At 40.5% G+C, this 22,430-nt stretch overlaps 1 protein-coding gene across 1 annotated transcript in view; it reads right to left on the minus strand.

The window, feature by feature from the left end:
• CMTM4 (CKLF like MARVEL transmembrane domain containing 4) overlaps nucleotides 1-22,430 on the minus strand; it is a 38,022-nt gene that overhangs the window by 11,397 nt on the left and 4,195 nt on the right. Inside the window, exon 2 of the mRNA XM_069026386.1 lies at nucleotides 7,540-7,716. Within this exon, the coding sequence (XP_068882487.1) occupies nucleotides 7,540-7,716 (177 nt within the window). The remainder of the gene's footprint in view (nucleotides 1-7,539; nucleotides 7,717-22,430) is intronic.

Here is a 22,430-nt window from a genome sequence, read left to right on the forward strand (position 1 = left end):
TTTTTTATCCCTGCTCAAGCTTACTGAGATAGATGCTACCTGGCACTTAGGACATCAAACAAATCCTAATTCTATTAACTAGCTATTGCAGTTTTAATTATAGAACTTTTGCTTTGCAGAGATAAAGTTTAAACTTTATATAAATAGAGGTATTAGAAAATAAATGGCATTTCACAATTTCTGCAAGCATGCCCCTCTGCAGCTCTGAGTTTACAGCTCTAACTGGGCTCCTGCAGTTGCCAACACGAGCTGTGGTTCTCACCTGCACAAACCTTTTTCCCACTAGAGGGGAAGTCTCACTGCATCTGCAACAGATCCAGCTTCAACAGTGCTCAACATTTCCACCAAGTCTCTATGTAAATACATGTGTGTCACCAAGAATGTGCAAACTAAATATTGAGGAGAGGGCAGCTATGCTCTTGGATAATTAAAAAAAAAACCTAAATTAGTTCAACTCAAGGTCAAGCTGTGTATTTTACTACCAGAATACATTTGGCATCTACAGGAAGGACAAATAGAGACAAATCCTAGAAGAAATAATCCAGAAGAACTTAGCAATTACTGTAGGCAAGCATCTCAAGAGGTGCTGCCATGACCAAAAAAAAGGGAGAAAAATCACTTTTGCACTCCTTTGGACATATGGACACAATAGGTGGTAATCTTAACTTTGCAAGGGACACTGGAATGCTGCATCCTGTTCCTGTATCCACATTTTTAAAAGAAGGTTGAAAAATTGGACAGGGTACAGAAAAGAGACACAGAAGTTATTGAAAGGAGGAGAAAATTTCTCACAGTATGAATCAAAAGAACCTAAACTGCTTTGAATATTAAAAAGATTGAGCTGTGCACATGAAGACTCCAGTGTTCAAACAATCAAAAATACTGGTTGTTTTAAAAGCTTAACATCAGAAAGCCAACAAAATTAACAGCAAAACAAAATCAACAGCTGCAAAGTTAAGGCAGAAGTAATATTCAAAATGAAGCTAATTTTAATTGCAGGAGACCTAATCATCAGAACAAGCAACCAAAGCTGTATTTAACATTCTACCCTTTCACTTCTTATAATCCAGGTTATGCTTTTTCAGACACACATTTTGTACTTCCTTAGTACCATACTTAAGGACGACATGGATGACACATGATGGTCTATGATTTATGGGGTCAGATGTGCTCATTAATTAATCCTGCTGACCTCTGACTTTTAAAATCACTTTGGGGACCTTTCCAAAGGAGCACAGTGTAAGCAAGACGACCAGGCCTGCCCACAACATGACACATTTATCACCCAGCTCCACGCTACAAATGGACCTTGAAGGCTTCTTTCAAGAAGTCTGAGATACTGCAGAATATAAAATCCTGCTGAAATTAAACTGCTGATGCCTTTCCTAACATGCTTTGATATAAGTATATCAGAAACTTGTCATCATCACTGGCATTTTATTCTAGTTTACTTTTTACAAAGAATATCAAATTCCTTACAGAGAATTCAACAATTTAAAGAATTGATTCTATCTTGAGGCTCCAATTTATTCATCTCTGCAATTTCATTTGCCCTGTCTAGGTCAAACCTTTCTAATGCAATTAACAATTGCTTTACATTCCTACAATAAGGCTGGTTTCTGAAAAAGCCAAAACAAAAATGATCTTTTATACCCCCAGAGCAGACTGTTGGGAGCTTAAGGAGCAATGACAGCAGTGACACTGTCACACACACATGTAATGGTAACATCAGAGATGCAATTAGCAGTGGAGGTTTTTAATCCAAAATGTGGGAGCTATTACTTAGAGCAGAAAGATAAGAAAAGAAAAAAACAAGGGGTTTGGGCGAAGTCAGAGCAGAAATAAAAGCAAGAAGTAAAGAACCCTCCCTAAAATACTCTTAAGTTTTTTCCACGTAAGAGAAAATGAATAATCGTGACAATAAGAAGAATAAACTAATTGAAAAAAGATGAGCAGCTTCAAATCTGGCCATGATGGAGCTGAAGTTCTTGCTATTATATTTATAGACAAAGTAAAACCACATCACAGAGGTAGAAGAATTTCTGCTGAAATTACAGCAACCTCATGAGACAGTATGCTGTGCCATAAAATACTGTACAGAGCTGCCATCCACAACAGAATCACATCTTTGAGCTGAATCAAATCCACTCCAGGCTGCTGCTGCTCCCTTTCTCCTTTCCAAAATTACTTCTGGTCACTTGCTAGTTTATTTGCAAGTAATTCTGTTCAGTCCCCAGTGGTCCTGTCAATCCAAAGGAGAGCATCCAAGGCCATGGATTTACTCTCTGTCCCACTCAGAAGGAGGACAAGGCAGAGATGTTGTAACTCATGGATGAAGAAGGGCTTATGCCAAGATAAATATTTTATGCTAAAAAAGGGCGACACTTTTGTTCTGCTGATTCTGCTGTAAAGGAGGGAAACCCCATTCTGTGATTCTGTGATCATCCTACACTCTTGTTTTTAAGGGTCCAGGCAGGTATGGCTCCTGGACTAATGAGGATGGAAAAGCTGAACTGGTGCTACAAATGAGAGGTCTTAACAGACTTGAAAACTGCCATCAAGTCACTCCTGCCAGCTGCAAAGCTCCTCAGCTTCCAAGCTCCTGCTCAGCCTTCCAGGCTGGGACAGCACCAGGAGCTGGCTCTGATGCTCAGAGGCTTCAGTAACATCTACATGCCTTTATCCACAGCTGTCCACAACTTCACACAAGCTTTTAAGAACCATTCAATCAAAAATTCCTGCCCTGCCTTTTATCCTGTACTTCATCCTGCACAAGTGACCAGGTACTCTTTAAAAGGCAGACAGTACCATATCTCAATTGTAACTCGTGTAAACAAAGATATGACATTTAAACTGGTGGTTGGCCTTGTCATTTGCTTTCTGAAATCCAAACGTTTACATCTAGATGGAGATTAAAGTGACTAAACTAATGCACTCTGGAGAAGCCTGCAGATTTCAACAGCGTGACTTTGCCACAAAAGGTGACAGCAGTGACCTGCTGGTGTCTGATTTATCTTCCACAGAAGATGGAGCTCCAAGTAACATCTCCTTTTAGTTTTGTTTGGGGTTGCTGGTTTGTTTGTCAGGGGAAGGGAGGGTGAGTGTGGTTATTAATATTTCTTTAATTCTTATTTTAAATTTTTGTACAATGACCCTCATTTTTCCTCCAACCAGTATGTTATTTGCAAGGTTTGGGAACATTTCCCCTTGCTTCTATATGAAGTTACCAAGTTGAAGGTAACAAACACACCAGTCAGTCCTCTAAACCAAGCACATCTGGTCAAACTCACATAATTTTGCTCTGTTATTAAACACTCTTTGAGTATTTTGCACCACAATTAAAAATGAAAAGATGGTTCCTCAAGTAAAAAGAAGTGCTAGGTAGAAAGAACCAAATTAACCATATGAGCATTAATTGCCGTCTCCTCTTTCCCTCATTTATTTAGAGTTACCTTAGTAAAGACAAAATCCATGTAAGCATTGCTTCCCCAATAAGAGTCCATAAACATCAATTTCAGAAAGTTACTGTCACAAAGCAACAGACCACACCTCCAGTAACTACCAAAATACGTGGTATTTCTTGCATTTAAAGGTTGAGACTGCATTTATTACAGAATAACATTTACACCATGCACCAAATGAGAACAGTCCATGAAGAGCCCAGAGGGAATGAATTCTAACAATTTTTTTTAAACTTATAAAATGTTCTTTTTTATCCTCAATAGGTACTACTATTTTGAGAGCAGTAAACATAAAGGTCAAGGATGACTGATTTAATTTTTCATTCAACAGCTAAGGAAAGCAAGATGTTTGTTCAAAACAGAAGGGGGAAAAATAAATTAAAAATATTTTAAAAATTAAATATTAAAATATTAAATAATATTAAATAAAATTAAATATTAAATATTAAAAAATTAAAATATTAAAAAAATTAAAAATTATAAAGATTGCTCTGTGAAGGCCTGTGAACTACAGCTTTGGAATTACACTCTGCAGAGGCAAGGCTGGCACAGGACAGTTTCTCATTCATGCACCACATGAAATTTTCTGCCAACTCCTTGAAGTGTCAGTTGCATTGCATACGAGGTTTCATTGCCACAACAGTGAAAAACCCCAGCCCTGCAGAGATGATGAAATCAAGTGTCCAGGCAGCACAGAGCTCCCCAGGTTCTGCTCCGTGTGTTCTAACACACACACACACCTGGGTCCCCGTTTTCTCCCTGCTGCTTCCTTGGGTCTGAGTCCAGCCCAGTGGAACTGATTTTGTGCTGTGCCCAGTTCTGTGCCTCACTTCTGAGGCTGCTCTCAGCTGAAATACTCTGCAGTCAGAACTGCAAAAACACTCCCATAACTCCAGTGAGTGCATCAAGAAAGTAAATTACAACAAAAAAATCAATGGTCAAAATGTCTTGGAAGATTTTTTTCCCTGCACCCACACAAACAGTTCATTCTACTGGCTGACTGTGCAATGATTTACATTGGTACTGAGATAATCGGGTTTCTCTTGTCACACAAACCCCCATCCAAGAGACACTGCCAAATTCCAGCGTTCCCAGCTCTTTGGCAGCTCTGAGGGGTCTCCCTGAGAAGGAGGGAGGATCCCAGTCACACTGCAGCCCCCGGGGCTCCAGCACCTCTCCTGCCCAGCCCTGCTCCTGCAGGGCCACCTCACCCCTTGAATACCAGAGCTTCAGCTCTCCCTGCACATCACATGAGATCCAAATCATGAATTTTAGAAAAACGACAAAAGGATCATTTAGGCAAAGACAAAACTATGGCAAAATTCATTAGTTCTCTGAAAGCAAACGTGTCCGAGCTCCTGGTGGAGCAGGAGCTGCTGTGCTCTCCATTCCCCTGGGCCACTCCTGTCTCCCTGCAGAACGGGCTCCCTTTGAACTGTGAGGCATAAAGGAAATGGAAATTTCCACTGACAGGTTCCCCAGCTTTTGCATTTTTGCATAATATTGATAGTGCTGCACAACACAGACAAGTGACTGTTCTTTCATCTTGCTGGAACAAACCCGCCTCTCTCCAACACACCCAGACAAGGCTCTTTTCTGCCCTCACCAGCTCCATGTTTCTTGCATATTTACCTCAGGAAAATATGAAAATGACTGGCGAGTCCCTAATTAGGATCAAAACAAATCTCTTTTCCCCAAACGGCTAAAAATACATATTTTAAAAAATTTAGCAACTTTGCATATCTGTTAGATCCTAGTCTATACTGATCCACATTTTCATTCCAGCCAGGGACAGGGGACATCTGCCAATATCCACAACATGCTGGAAAGAATTCTAATTTTAATAAACTTTTAAAGCAAATAATCCTGTGTTGGACAATAGCAGTTGATGGCCAGGTACTGTCTAATACACAGGATCATTTGAAAGCAAATAGTTTCAATGGTTTCTAGGAAGAAGTGCTGTTTTTAAAGAAAGATTTGTTCCTAAATTTAAGTTGATTCAATTCCTTCAAGCACTGCAACAGCCTCTTCTTTTCACACAGCTTCTAAAAGCAATGTTAGAGACTTTCCGTAAGGGAAATATGCATTATAAAGTCATATATATTTTTAAAAGCACATATCTTGATGAATTTATACATAAGCAGGAGTGACTTCCTCCTAGAGCACTCAGGGATGTGAAGGACTGTTGTACAGAAAGCAACTCCTGTAGTAACTGTGTCATATAGAGAGGCTGCAAAAGTATAAAAAAAGCCCTCAAAACACAGGAAAGTAATAAATATTGAAAGAGGCAAATAATGTATGAGCATACATTTAAATAGTAAAGAATAAAATGCCAAAATAAGCAAAAGAAAAAAAAATCAGCCAGAACCCTACATTCTTAAATTTCTACTAACTTGGCCAAAGTAATGTCCCACAGGTGTTTTATCAGCAGCCTTTGATCTCACACTCTGTACTGCAGGAACAGCTGTAGAATCACAGAAAGGTCCCAAGCACTCTGAATTAAAGAAGGTACTCCCTCACTCCTGTCAGAGGAACAGTCCCACCTGTTTGCTAAAATCAAATAATCATAAATAAAAATCAAATATAATCAGATTGTTGAAATCTATAAGAAATACCAGGAAGAAGGATGGTGTCATCAGTTCATGGAAGACACAAGCTGCCGGCTCCCTTCTCACTTCTGGAGAACTCTGGTGCAAGGATGGAAGAAGCATTTCATCTTCAGTACACCAGTAACAGAATGAGACTTGGGAGATCATGGCAAATTCCTTCTCCCTCTGCATCTGGCACTATGAACTAAAGCAAAGCATCTGCAGTGTATTCCAGGTGCCTTTTGCTCTGATCTCCAACCTGCTCATGGTGCTCCAATGCTGTTTAGGCAGGGGGCTCAGAGTGTGACCACTGCTCAAAAACCAAAATACCTTTATAAATCAAAACAAAAAAAACCCCACAGCACAGCTGATTGGATTTTTAACCCCACCTTCCCCAAAAGACCTCCTAACAGGTGCTATGCAGTGACAATTGATGCTGCCTCAGAGGGATAATTCCTGTGCAGTTACCAGCCACAGCTCACAGAACACCTGGTCTATCTACCAAGTGCTCTTAGAAGGAGCTCATCAATAGATTATGCAGCCCCAGGGTAAAAAAGATCATCTAATTCCACGTTCCAGTCTCAATTTAAACAAGCCATTTAGGCTTAGAAACAAAGCAAACTGCAACATTAATAAATAATGTTTTAAACAACTTTTTTAAAAAATTACACAGAAGCCTAAAGACCTCTGGGACTCCAACAGTACTTGCAAAATTACTGTTGTAACATAAAACAGATCACTGGCACAATTGGATCTGTACTGTCCAAAGAAGTTGGTATAAATATTGTCCTTGAAGCTGACAGATCTTTTGCTAGAGTGACTTAACATGTTGATTTTGTGACCTGTGTTTATGCAACCCAATCTGAAAGTTTAACTCATAATACAGCATGAAAATAGAGACTTGTACAAAAGGAATGTGCACTGCCAGCAGTTCTCTTCCTAAACCTCCTTGTATCTGAGAACACATTAAGCATTGCCAGTCAATGTTTAATAGTTATGTGTGTAGGAAATACAAAACACTTTTTCACAGAAAACACTTAATTTTCTACACTACTACCCAATGATTGTATTAGTCCGAGTAAGAAAATATATGTAGCAAATTTGTCCTAGTATAAAAAACCTCCAGGTTAAGAGAGAACAATGGGCTACTGTAAATACAGCATCTGTCAAAGTTAAATAACTGCAGGCTTCATTTTTATCCACTTCATCCACAAAGCATAATTGCTGGCATTAGCAGGAAGTTTGTCCTCCCAAAGACAATCTACCAGAACACAATTTTAGTTCTATTTAATGTAGTTTAATCTTGCTACATTTCACAGCTACATTCTGCTGTTAGCATTCAAAGTAAATATAAGTAAAATGTATACTTTACTCAGCATAAAGAACACTCATACACAATATTAAACAACAGGAGAAAGCAAAGACCAAAGACCAAACTTAAACCAGATTTGCAGCTATTTTTAACAGAGTGAGAATTTGCATGAACTTACAGTAAGATTCCAGTTGATCTGGGGTATTCTTGTGTGAAGGTTCAGACTGAACAAAAGCAGGAGAGCACCAGTGACCACCAGTGCACTGCAGCTCACAAACTCAAAGAAATAAAGGCCTTCGCAAGGGGAGCATTCCATGATGGTCTCTATGCAGATGAACGCAGTCAGTGCCAAAAGCTGGGAAGAAAAACAAGTGGAAAAAAAAATAAATAGATTTCCACATTTTGAAAGTAGCCACAAGTATTCCTGAAATTTCCATTGGGAACACACGATCGGTTTACACTCAGGAATGTGTGATTTTAGTTTACAACAGGGCACTGTCTCAGGAGCAAAAACAAAAGCAAATTAAAGTAAGATTTTCTGGATTTGTCCTGTTCAACAAAGAACACTTCAGCAAAATTACAAGGACTCTAACAGCACAATGACCAAGACACCCCAAAAAGCATGAAACCCCTGCAGGCCACTGGATTAACATGCAAACAGCACGTCAAACACTTTATTTCATTTTTCACTCATGATACACTATTCCAAAACTAGAAGATGGAATGCATTTGTCTACTGGGCCAACCTCAAGCACAATTACACAGTATTAATGTTCTGTGATTGTGAAAGACATTTCAATAAAGATTATTACTTAAAATTCAGTACCAATTGAGACCTACATTAATTCAAAATAGAATAGATTCAGGATTTCTCCAAAAATGTCTGCCTTTTTCACATTTATCATCATCAGTACATTATATTTCATATAAAACCATATTTTATGATTCCCTTATAGGACAATAAAACAAGCAGCTAAGAGATGAAGGAAAATCCCCTGGTGCTGCAAACACAAACATGGAACTGGGATAATGATAGGTCACACTAAATTCAGAAGTTAACTCTTGGAAGAGTTATCTCGTGTGGACTCTGGCAAGAGATGAATTCACCATTTAGGATAAAACACTGACACTCACTGTACTTTAAAATAAAGTCTGCCCAGTGGACAAAACTGAAAGGTATCCACCCCAGAGCCCAGCAGCAGCCAGCAGGGACAGGTGCCACCACATGGGCACCCCTGACACACCACGGGCACACAACCCTCACACCAAGCCTCCGTGCGAGATGATTCCTCCTTAAACACAACTGACAGAAGAGCAGCAGTTGCATGGATGGTTTGGGGGTTTTTTGTTGTTTTCTTGGGGTTTTTGCATTTTCCAGGACAAGCAAGGAAAGCCTTAAGAGTGTTTTGCTTTGGTTTTCAGGACAACCACCCCCATCCACCCACTGACATTTTTTAGAAAGAATTCTCTTCTTGCTGTGCCACAAAATTCTGACGAGGCTCAGTAAGCACTTCAATCTGAGGATGAGGAACTAAGGGAGATACTTTCCTCAGAGCCAAATATTCAACAATCTGAATGTTTTGCACCAACATAAGTTTAAAAGGTTGACAGAAGCCATAATAAAAACCAATTTCTGCTAAATCCTTCTTTGCCAGTTTCAATGTTTTGCAGATACACTTCCTTCATGCACTTTTTATGCTTCATCCATTGGTTTGTCTTTGCCTCCCACAACAAAACTTGCAAAATGAAGAAAAAGGGTTTTAAAAGAAGTCACCATTTTTACCACTAACATGAGCAGTAATTCTAAGAAAAGGACAATACTCCTCATGTTCATTTGCCAAGTACTTCAGAACACAGTAGAAAATCTAACTTTAAAAACTAATTAAAGCTCAGCAGAACTACTTTAATGAAAAAACCTCACACTTGGCTGGAAAGCCTCTCACAGTTCACTTAGCACATGTTCATTAAAGAGAGCACATGCCACACTAATTTTTGTCAGCTAACAAAGCAGGCCAATTCACATCAAACAAATTCTCAATGGATACCCAATGATTAAACACTTCAGATTTTATCTTTGACATTGAATAGCTTCAGAAAGAAAGATCATGCATGAAATGGAATATTCAGAATCAAAGCAGAATCAAAGTCAAACTACGATTTCAGCAATGACACACATAGCAAAAAAAATTACTGTCCAGACACAGACTCATTCTAAAGTATTAGCATGTAATGAAGTTCATCCTCTCTGTACACACGAGCCTCAAAACTGAAGATGAGACTGAATGCAATTTAAAAAAAAAAAAAAAAGGTTTAAAAGCCAATCTTTGCTCTTTCAAGAAGGATCAACATCACATATTAATGCTAAATGTCAGCCAGCAAAATTTTTACTTCTGGATTTTGCAATATAATAAAATTTCTCATTTTCTTGCCACTATTTTTAACATATTATGACACTTGTAATTTTTTTTCTTTTAAAATAAATGGTTCTGCAATATTCTCTAGAAATACTGTAGTAAAAGCCCCAAATATTAGGTTCATTTTCTCAAAACATGAACAAGTCTGAATGGTGCTACCAACATCTGGCTGAAGGAGCCAAAATCTCTGGCACATCAGTTGCTAGGCTGGGCAACAACTCTGGTGTTTTGCTGATAAACTTTTATACTGACTCTTCTCCACACCAGGCAGCACTGCTTCTTCAAGGCTAACACACCCACCTTGGCTGGCAAAGCTCAGAAGAGCCCAAAGAGTCTCCTGTGTACAGCATTAGAAACTAATTACATACTGAAGGGGCAGTTGGAGTAATGAACTCAAATAATCTGGTGTTATTTACATATTCCCAAACTCAGAATTAATGAACTCCAAAGCAACTCGACATTTAGATTTCATTTCATCCCTTAAGAAACTATAAAATGCATTTACCTGTGGCACACTCTGGTAAGAAAAAAGTGTTAGTTGTGTACACTTAGGCCTGACTTAACCCAAACCATTTCAAACACAATTAAGATGTGCCATCAGTTTAGGACGTGCAGCAGCAGCAGTGTGCAGTGGGCGTGGGGTGTGGCAGCCCAAGTCTACTGATAAATTCATCAGACAGGCTGGGAGAAAACCTTGATTGCTTCCCTGTCTGATGGAAGGAGACACTCCCATATACACAATTTATTTCTAACTCTTTGGTAATTCAAGTAAGATTCCAACTAAAGGTGTTACTATTTTTCTTCCAATAAACATATATGTCCTCCTTCTCAAAGACTATCCATCCTGCCAGTGCTACAGTTAATACCCTCCTGCTACCTGCCATGACTGTCTCACAGCAAAGCTATGTCAAATAATGAAATCCACATTAATCACTACATCAGAAAAAAGCTAACCTCCTACAGAAATTTCCCTTTTTCTAATCACAACAGAAATCTCAGTCCTCAATACAAAATATATTCCCTTTAAAACATCAGGATAATCTTGTCCTCCTACACATTTATGAACTTGTCAGAAGCATCCTTCAAATTAACTAAAAGTCACATGAAACTTCTATAAAAACATACTTAGTATCACTTTCACTGGCCATTCCCTCAGAGAGGTATCTAACTTTGTTTTCAATAAAAAAGCAAACTACTCAGAACACATGAAATGAAAGTGAAATACACAGGGTTGATTCCAAAACCCCACAATTTACTCAGAGAGCTTAAAAATGTTGTCCAAATGCTGCCACGAGAGCCAGAGCAAATTCTCAAAGGCCACGGCTCATCCAGTGATAAGGTTCATTAAAAAAAACCCAACCACGTGTTAACATTCATTTTCCCTGCATTTTTAAATTTATGAAAGAAACAATTTATGAGCGTGTACATAACTGAGGCAGTGAATTAACACAGAACACCCCTTGACTGGCACAGCCACAAAGCAGAACGAGGTGCCCCAGAGTGCCCCACTGCAAACAACAGAAAAGTCCCTTCCCCAGAGCTTCCTTTGCTCTTCCCCCTGCCACAGCTCACATCCCAGATAAAACTGGTGCTTGGCCTTTCCATGGTGCCTTCACACAGCCTCCTGGAAGGGGAAGCAAGGATCGAGACCCTCCAGCCCTCCTGGGAAGCCTCCATGCTCCATCCAGGTTTGCACTGCTCTGGGTGACTGGGACACAAAGCTACAGAGAAAAACCCCAACTCCCTGGCTGCTAAAGCTCTGCCCTTGCTTTGGAACACTCAAAAAACCAGGATCCAGGATCCTGCTTCTGCCTCCCATGACTGCAGTTCCAGGACCAGCTAAAAAACCCCAGAAAACCAGGGGAACAGCATCTGGCCAACAAAATACACCCTGACATTTGTCCAACACGGGAGGCAACCCCCACTTTCAAATCACACATCTTTTCATAGTTTAGGGTGATGAGATTTGACAAGTTTTTCCACTTTCAAGGCTGGTTTACCAAGGAAAGATGAGAAACTGAATGTGGTGGAAATCTCTTCTTACATGAATTACTGCTCTCTCCCACAAATGACACAGCTACAGCTTTCTCGGGCTGAGGCAACAGAGAAAGTTTTCTCTGATGGACAGAACAAACCTTTTCACCTTTTTTTCTCTGTACCAAGTACTTTGGAGAGTTTTCTATTCCACTCAAACTCTTCAAACATCCAAAAATTTGTATAGCCCTGTCATACATGAAATCCCTATTTGTGCTTGGTCTTTGCATATTAAGTGCTTTAATTAATTTTGAGCTTAACATTTTTAAATTGAATGTTAAAATTAACCCATCAGCCCAGGTACACTAATCAAGTTTTTATGGTCCTCCTGTGTTTACTGTATACTTTTACAAGTGTTTTAAGATGTGTTGGATGTATTTTTTTATGTTTTACTTGTACCTTGGTTTCAAGGCAGATTTTAAAAACCCCAGTTGCAACAAACAGCCCAGCCCCCATGGCCGTACCCTGTAGGCACCTGACCCTTATCTCAACTAATATCACCCCTCTGACCAGGAGGAGCCATTGGTGGACAGAGATGGTCTGTCAAGGGGAAAACACCAATCACCTTGAACCAAAGGGGTGGGCTGTGGGCGGACTGTGGGCGGAGCAAAAGCTATAAAGGTGTAAGAAAAGACACGCCCATCCTCATTCTCCCTTCCTCTCCAGCTTGCTAAGTTCAGTGCTGGAGAAACCTATCCCTTTTTAGGGGCCTTTAGAAATAGATTTCTTTTTGACCAGCCTAGACTGCAAGTTTTTTTTTTTTCTCTACCTGAGGTTCAGAGCTGCCTTAAGCCTAAAGTTCCTGAATCCCTGCGCTCCTGGGGCATACCTCCTGAGCCACTAGGATCCCAAATTTTTATATTTTGTTAGTTTTTGCAATTTTTCAATTTTTCTGTTTTAGTAAATTGTTTTAATTTCTACAAAGAGTTGTCTCATTCCTCACAGCCCTCTTTTATTACTTACTTTCTCATTTTTAAGAGTGGCTTTTGGTTTCTCTTCCACTCTTCTTAAAGTAAGTACAGTGAATATTGCATTAAAATGCAGCTTTGTCATGATGGAAACATCTGCTAATTCTGGATGCCCAGGTCCATGCAGAGGTATCTATCCCAGGCTACCTGCAATAACACCTTTTCCTTGCAAGAATCTGGTCAACAAAGCAGGCTCAGAAAGAATGAGGTAAGGTCAGGGTAAGCTGAGGAAAGGTCTGGCTTTGCCAGAGTGTGCAGTGCAGCTCCAGTGCTGTGACAGAGCATCCCCTGCCCTTCATCCCCCATCTCCCACCACCACATCACACAGGCAGGAGGAAAAAGCCCCAAGCAGAGGATTAAGTACGAGAAGATGTACTTCCCAATAATGCCATTTTGTGCTCTTAGCCCTGAATAAACTGGCAAGCTGTCAGGCAGTGTTACTGCCAGGGGTGAACAGCACCGAGCCCCCAGAGCAGCTCCATGAAGCCACCAGGATTTAGGGCCATGGAATTCCTGAGAGAGAGCCTCTACTCTGGGATGAAACATCCTCGGAGTTAGCCCCATCAGCCTCCTACCATTACTGTATTCATCTCAACTTTCCTGCAAATTCCCCTGGAGAAGGGCCCTTAATGAAGAAATCATCTGCCTCGGGGCTATGTAAATGCCTCATATTTACATCACTTTCTTGGCAACACAGGCACATCAGACATAAAACACTGTTATTTCCCCAAAATGGAGAAAATGTGCTGTGACAGGCACCAACGCTGAAAAAGAACTTTTAGGAGGTTGCTAATCGTGTATTTTTCCTGTCAGAATATGTTGTGTTATATTTTTGAAGAAATTAATCAAAGAACGTTGCACTAAAATAAAAAAAAAACCATTCTGCAATGAAAACAAAGTAAAAAATGAGTTTTCCTGTTTATCTAAAACATTACCACAGAAAGCCTTATTGTGTGGTTAAATGACATAATTACACATGATTTCCAAAAAACCACAAAATGGTCAGCATTTTTTCTGCCTGAAAAATACCCACAGAACTTTAGTAAGAATGTCACACTAGGAAGACATTTTTACATCCAGACTGTTTAAATTAATGGTACAGCAGAATACACATGCACAAAATAGGGAAGAAATATATTGCTTTTATAACACTTAGTATCTGAAGACATTGAACTTTCTTGCATTAAAATCTAGATTTATCGTTCTCATTTACTTGGCCTGGCAGTCCCAACTTTATGCATGAAACAAAGTGGGTCTCATTCCTTGCAAAGCACATGCATTTCCCACATCTAAAACAGCTGGCACAGATATGAATATTTGGGATCATATGGCTCAAACACAGTCCTGCTCCTCCAGCAGGAAACCATCTTTTACCCTAAGCAAAAAATGACTGATTTCCCACCTGCTCCTGGTCTGCATCCTCAAGACTACATGAAAAGTGTTATTAACTCTGGTAAGAGGCTGCAAGGGGCCTTAAATCACAAAGGAGCATTAAACTTTCCCTGCAACATACAAAGTTTAGAAAAACAACGCTTACCAGAGAGGGAAGCTTAAGCACCACCAGTGATTCAGCACCCTGGATAAACTAAATTGTGCTCTAATGGCACAAATACAATCAAACAAACCCAGAGAAATTCAACCAGGCCTCCCAATTCACCTCTGATCTGGTTTTGGGGGTGATGGTAGAAGTAACAGCAGAAAACGTGAGTTTCAGATCATCATTGCACCTCTACTGTTTTACATGGAGCTGCAAAGGTTTCATTATTTCTTAGTTCACTTTTGGCTGTAATGGGGCAAAACTTCAGTGCATTAAATATTGCAGAATCTTTACTACATCAGCTGATCTTTTGCCACCTCCAGCAGTTCTCTATAATCCTAAGATTCACCTACTGCTGACTTCCCCTTCTCAATTCAGGCAAGAGACCAATTCTAAATACAGAACATATTGCTGAGGCCTGAAACATTTTCATGGTTTATTAGGAGAAAGGGTCATATTTAAGAGTGAGGGTAATCAACACTCAAAATTAACAGCAGAATGATATTTGTTTTGAAACATTTATGACATCAAAACTAATGCTTATTCTAAGAAAAATAATGAACTGGACTGAACTAAGTGAACAGAAGAGATTCTCAACTGGCTGAACAGAAATGCATCAATTTAAAAGTGAACTTAATCATATCTAGAATCTAGAACAAAAAAAAATCTGCAGACATGATATGGTGACTTATTTCCTGCTAACTGCTTTAGTACAGAGTTTTGTTATTGCTTGGACACACTTATACAACAAACATTCTTATCTGCTAGATAAATGCAAAATCAACTCCAGTTCAAGTACCATTAAACACATAGGAGGTTTTGACAGATAAAACAAACATAGTTCTTCCTAAGAAAACAAAAACAATGAAGCCCCCCCTGAAAAAGTCAGATTTAGATGTATTTTAGGTTTTATCCAACTAGCAGATGAACAAAAGAACCACTGAGCAGAATCCCAAGCCAAGGCACATTGCAAGGAGATATTTGTTTCAGGCACATGGCATTTCCTCACTGAAATCTGAATGAGACTCAAACAAACCTTCCAGATTAGACAAAAATGAATGTAGTGTGCCACCTGTCCCATAAACAAAAGCCCATCAACAGCTTTTTAGCAAGCCCATCCTATGGGAAGGTTCATTTGAAGACCATACAGAGAGCTATGCTTTACACAAAGGCAAACAGAATATGCAAAACATAACTGGTTTCTCCCACCAATTCCTCTCCACAGGAACCTGTGCCTCCCATCCCCAGAAACTACAATTCTTGTGTAGCATAAATCAAAATATCTTCATAAGCAACAGGTCCTTCAAGACAATAATGAACAAAATCCCAACACAGAGTCTCACATTTCTAACTTGCCCATTCATATTCTGCATTAAGCACTTCATTCCTGAACAACCCAGTGAACAAGTCATAAATGGAAAGGTTTATTTTGTAGCTACAGTACATGAATTGTGCCAATGGCTACAGTGAGTGCCATCAAACAGAAAAACTATGGGAGAGAGATGATTCTTCACCCCTTTTTCTCCATATCCTGATACTTGAGGCTTAATTTTCCCATTCATTGGCTCGTGCTCATTCTGGCAGTGTCTGCAGGCATCTCTAATTCCCAAGCACCACAAGCTGGTCTGTTTAACGATGCTCCCTAGTGCCAGACAGGGCAGGTTCCTCAGAGGCAGCTGCAGCTCACCAAGGTCAGACAGTAAAATTCTCTCAAGAAGCTTCAGTGTCCCCCTGCCTGCCCCAGAGGAGCAGAGAGGGACAGGCCACCAGCCCAGGGAACTCTGCACACAAACCACTGCAGTGCAGCCAGACCTCAGAACAGGGCTCCAGGGTGCTGATAAAAACCCTAATTAAAGCACTCACACAATGCTGAGTGGAAATTCTTAAACAGCAGGATTACCCAACTAGGTTTCTTCAAATCCAATTTTATCACAATCTGCCCAGCATTTGCATATTATGTTCTTCAACAAGACAGGCAAAAATAGGTCAAAGAAACCATCATGCATTTCTTTGGTGCCACACTGAATGTAACTGTGTACGCACTGAGTCATCTGCATCTTCCTCAACTACTGCCAGCTGCAAGTAGTGGGGGCAGAAGGGAGAATAAAATACTTTCCCAGTAGTCCCATTTGCTGCTATACTCCTACTCATGCAGGCTTTACCACAATAAAGCAAAAACTGGTAACAAAATGAAGAATAAATCCAGCTTAACTGCTCTGTTAGCAAACCTCACTTAATAACCTGAATGTTAGCAACCCTCACTTTCAGGTACCAAAGCAGGGTCCTTAAAAATCCTTCCTTAAAAACCACTGCCGACTCCTGTTAGTCTTACAGATAATTTGTCAGTGTCACTGAAGTCAGGAGAGTCAGCAGTTTAGTATCAGCATTTATTAGCTGTTAGTAACACCTGTGTGGGATGCTCAGGAGGTACCTCTCAGTACAGCATCCACCTTTCCTTCCCAGCCTCCCAGCAAGGGTGAAGTGTCCTCTCCACTCCACTTCCTGGCATTTTCCATTGAGTCAAACTGTAAGAATGCAGAGCTTATCATATCTTTGTTATTTAAACAAAATGGGTAGATATAACTGCCCTCTTCTTGTCTTGGGGCTGCACACACAAAATCTGTATGGTGCACACACACACAGAGTCTGCTGGAACACAGCACATTACTGAGATCATATTTGCATGATTTTTAAATACAGTAAAAAAAAAAAAAAAAAGCTATTGCTTCACTTATGAGAATTCTCTCTTCAGCTTTTAAAAAAAGAAAAAAATCAACACTTCTGAACTGGCTTTATGTTCCCATCCATGTTCACAGGCCAGCCTGTGCTGGAAACCTGGCTAGTCAAAACAATATTAAAACACAGTACTGTAAATCTGGTAACAAACAGATAATTAATTTATTAGTTTTAAGAAGTAAAGGTATAATAATAAAATTTGTCAAGTATTTGCTTTACACAGCCTCTAGTTTAACTAGCCTGTTTGGCTATTTTAAAAAGTGAAAGTTCTATTTTATCACTATCAGAATCAGTCTGTATCCTTTAAAATCCCATTTAATCCCAATTATGAGTAAACATCAAACATCCCACAGATACTAAAACAAGAAAGGAATTTTAATGAGAAAACAGTCAAGAACTTAAAGTAGTCCTACAGAATCCATTGAAGTTTTTTGGGTTTGTTTTTGTTTAAAGGAAATGGTGCAATATGTCCTTGCAATCCCAACGTTCCCAAGACTGTAACCCGAAGGCCCCCTTAGATGCCATGCCTTAAAAGGCAAAAAGAGTCTAGACATCCTGGTGAAAGAGAACATTAAAACAAGAGATGGAGGCCAGGACATGCCGAGCACTGCCAGCTGCACTGGGGAACGCGGGGCAGCTCCGCGCTGCTCCCCCGGCTGACACCAGGGATGCAGGAGGAACTCTGCCAACACGGCAGAGAGCCCCCAGATGCCAGGGCACAACTGCAAACCCAGCCCATGGGATTTTATAACCGGAGAGCAGCTGTGCCCCAGGCTGCAGCAGCCTCGGCCGCATCCTGCACAGTGCTGGGAGCAGCTCAGAGCCCCTGCAGGGCTGCCCTCGCCTCCCGGCACCATCCTGCACGCCAGCCTGTCACCGGGCTCCCGAAGGAACTGTAAAATGTCACTAATCACATCGTCATCTCAAATTTAAATATCGCTGTATTTAATAAAAGGTTTCATCTACATTAGATAAAAAGGTTCTAAGCATTAAATGCAACAATTAGTTTCTTTAAGAAGAGCGTATGATCAAACAACTAATTAATCTAAGTCACACCATTCAAGTGGCAGTATCAGTTTCTAGCATGAAAATAATTTCCTGAGAGAGAAGTTACTACAGATTGTTAAAGACTTGGAGACCTTAAGCATTTAATAATATTCACAACCATGCTCGTTGCTTCCTTGCCACGAGCATTTCAGTTTAAAAATGTACAAAAGTACAGAAAATTCCTAATATGGAAATGGTTGTACTCGATTCATAAAATAATTTGGAAAAAAATTGCCAGACCTGTTTTGAGTAGTGCTGGATCTCTGGCAGATTTACAGCATTTGAAAATACCTCGGGTTAGCTTCAGTGAAAGTCGCAGCAGAAGCAGCACCTTGTGCAACTCAGACACAGCAGGGAACGTGTTCCTACTCACTGGCACTGGCTGCTGGGTTTTCAGGCTATCCTGAATGAAGCAAACAATCCCAACCAGTTCAGCTCACTTGCAGCCTGAACACTTTGAGAATCTACATATGAGCTAAAGAAAATTTAAAGACGTGTCAAGCATCACCACCTGAATATCAAGTCACACATGAAAAGAAGTTTAACTGGATGCTGGAACACTTGTCTGGGTAAAAACACATCATATTCTTCCACAAGCTAAGGCATTAAACACCACAGCCTTAATTACAGTTCACTAAATACCACAGTCAGGAATCTGATACTCTGAGTTATAGTTCCCAGTTTAATTTGCACACAGTGAGACTAAACATCAGAGGATACTCTGCTCACCTGAACCCACACTGAGGACTGTGAGTGGCCCTCTCACTTTGGGTGAGAGCTACACCAGCTCTAGGACCTCTCTGCCCATTGTCAGGAATATTTCTGAGCCATTTTTTCTCTACTCATGGTTGTATGTTCTTACACCTATTCTACATCAGGTTGGTGTTACCAGCTTCTGCTTCCCTCCTCCCATATCTGAAGTTGATGGTACAAGTTCCAGAGAAACCTAAACATTACTTCCATGTTTTGGAAGCAACTGCACAAATCATCTGAGAATTAGGTGACTTTTCTTTTCTTAAATAAGAATGTATTTTTTTATTGCAGCTCTAATAAGTGGTGACTTTAGCACTACAGAACAACAGCAGCTGACCCATTGTTAAGATGTCTCATCATTGTGCATTTAGTTTTCTTTGTATGCAAAGTTTCAGTACAAAATTATTTGCTGAGGTTCAGAAGCAAGGCAGATTTTGATGAAATGCAATTCTGAGCACAGGATGATGATGGCTACTGGAAAGTGTGCAAGTTGATTTGACAAAACAATGCACTAACTCCTACCAGAACTAACAGATTCCTCCTGTACTGATTATGTTACAAGAAAAACACAAGCTCTTAAATTTCTAGTCCTCATCTTCTTATCTCAAGATGATAATTAAATCACTAGGGAGCCTCATCAACAAAAACATTACTAGAAAAATTACAAGAAATAAAGGTAGCTTTCCAATTATTAATACCATGAGAACTACGTGTAGTGCATCTATTAGTATTGCACTGGTTCATAATGGAAGGGAAAAAAATACAGCATGCTTGGCACAGACATTATAGGAATTTCTTCTGAAATCAGAATTTAAAAACTATCCACCATCTTAAGAGAGAAAATATTAACAGGTATTGGAGTTTACTGTAGGATCAGTAGGATATGATCCCATGGCCAGATGGTAGTTAAGAGACACCATGAAAGAAAACAAAACCTCCACCTTTCTGTGGGAAGACAGCCACAGTCATTTCTTTAGTTGTACACAGAAACAATAAAAAGCAAAGCTAAACAGAGTTATCTCATTATTCTTCCACAGTAAATGTTAGGATAAAAATATCACCACACAGCAATGCAGATCCACAACCTTTAAAGAGAAATCTTTTTGAAGAAAAATCAAGAGTTTCAGAGGCACTGAAGAGATACCTGAAGAGGATTTCTAAGCATATTTGTGCACTACAAATTTGATCCTCTTGATATGATATTACAACAGCCTTTTTCTAAGACCAAATGCCAAAGATCACCAGTATCTGCTGGGATACTCAACATCTTCTGAACAAGCAGCTACAAATGCCACTGAAAATCAAAATTCAGCACATGACACAAAAAAATCACACTGATTTCTCACAATAACACGCATTCATTGCTTGGAGAGTATAAGAGAATAAGAGGTGGATGATGCAGTTCATCACAGAATGATTATAAATTGCCAATGTGACCCTAGGATGAAAGAGAAGTGGCTGGAAAAGTGGCATTGTACAGAGTGGTGGCACACAGCCCAAAGGTGACCCCTGCTCAGGTTGTGGCTACTGAAAGCCCACCCCCTCTGGCCCACAGGGCACGGGAGGGCGGCCGGCCCCAGAGCAGAGAGCCCCTTGTCCAGGCCAGCCCAAACCAGCCTGGCTGAGGGCAGGAGGGGTAAGGAGGAGTTATGGCAAGTGGCAATGTTAACTCAGGAACAAAGAGCTATAAATTGCTCAAACTAAATCCAGAGCGAAAAGAAGGAAGGATTCTATCCCTCCAGAGTGCAGAACAAATGAATAGAATTAAACCTTAAGGTGAAACCATCACCTATGAATAAAAAAGGCAAGTACAGGGCTGCCTGGGATCCCAAGTTCTCTCTGAGGCTAGGGTGCCTCCTGCAATGCCCTGCTCTTCAGCAAGAGCACCAAGTGCTTCCCACCAGGACCAATGGCCTGACTGCTGTGAACTTACTGTGCTCAGAACATCACCCACTGCCCTCTACTAACTCTCTGCAACTGAATTAACACCCCACTGACAGAAACCCAAACTTCACAATGACAATGCAAAAGCAGTGGAGTAATCTCCCTTTACTCACACTGATCCAGTGGCCCGCTGGTAACTTCTCTTGACTTACAGAGGTCAGCTGCCTGTGAAACACCCGGCTCCCTGCTCCAGCTACCCACCCCCAGTCAGGAATCACACCCAGAGCACTGCAGGGGCAAAGGAGCAGGTGAGTCAGACATGCCCTAAGATGTGACACATCACACACAGGTGGGAGGCTGGGGGCTCCATCTAATCCTCCCCTGCAGCTGAGGTGCTGAGCTCAAGGCACAAGAAGGCAGCAATAACTAAATATGAGATTACTGAACACTTCAGAATAGCTTTCAACCAGATTCTAATAGTCAGCAATTAGCTTATTCCTTGGAACATAAATGTTATTACTCTAATTTTCTAATATAATTAACAATGAAAATTCTCAATAGTCTTATTACCCATGTAGGCATGTATTCCTGGCTTTTGAATTTTGTTTTCTTCATTGCAGCAGAACCTGACAGCAGAGAGTTTCACTGTAGCCCTGGCCTCAGCAACCCATTTCTGAATCTGCAAATGTATCATGACAGTAAGCCACAAAACAACTTTTTTTCAATGTTCAGCTACTTTCCACCAATGAAGATGGAACTTTTTATTCCGAAAATTGTGAACATCTGAACTGCTATTCCCACCAGATTTCATTTAGCTCAAAATGCTGCCTCCCCTGACAGGCCATATCAAATGCTATAGACAAGAAGACGAGAGCAAATCAGGAGTGATACTTCCCAGTGCACTCATCAGCATCTTGCAGCTCAGAGACCTCCCAAGCAGAAGTATTATCTTCTTTAAAAGGAATCTCTGATGGATTTTTGTAGCATTTGGAACAAACACATGAGGAGAAGAAAGTCTAGGGCTGTCTGAACCACAGAAGCCATCACCAACCACCACAAATGCCATCCACCCTCTCTCAGCCAGCACATGCTAAGGGGCTTCTGCCTCTTGCTGCTTCCACCAGAAGGTTGCTCTGTGATCCCACTGCTCCAGTTCAACCATTCCTAACTGCTGCCAGTGTCACAAGAACTGACCAGGCACGATTTTTCACACCAACTGGCCCAGCTGTTAAAGGTGATACGTGCTACTTTAAAGCAAGTGCCTGTGCAAACCTGGCAGGATTCCAGTGAGAGCCAACAGGGTTCCCAACTGGATCCTGCCTGGTTTTCCTTTCCTTAAAGCCTGATGAACAGCCCACCTGGAGCTACACTCCCAGAAAAACTGAGCAGCAGACAAAGGGCAGCCACGCCTGGCCATGGGAATTTTGGTAGGGAATATGTCTATGCCCAGCTTTAATGACAGCATGATCCTTGGAGGTGCAGAATTACAGTAATCAAGGAAAAGTAATAATAATAATGTATTTTGAAAAGCTGAAGAGAAAACTTAAATGAAGAGGGGGAAAAAAGCAGACAGTCTCATCTAAAATGAAACTATTTCCAGCAAAGAAGTGGTACCTGCTAACCAGCCCATCTCCTTTGGATGACAGAATGGGCCCCTCCTGACTCCTCACACAGTAAACACCCTTCTTCAGCAAGC

This window comes from Aphelocoma coerulescens, chromosome 11 (genome assembly GCF_041296385.1).
Source record: "Aphelocoma coerulescens isolate FSJ_1873_10779 chromosome 11, UR_Acoe_1.0, whole genome shotgun sequence".
In the NCBI taxonomy this organism is placed as follows: Eukaryota; Metazoa; Chordata; class Aves; order Passeriformes; family Corvidae; genus Aphelocoma; species Aphelocoma coerulescens.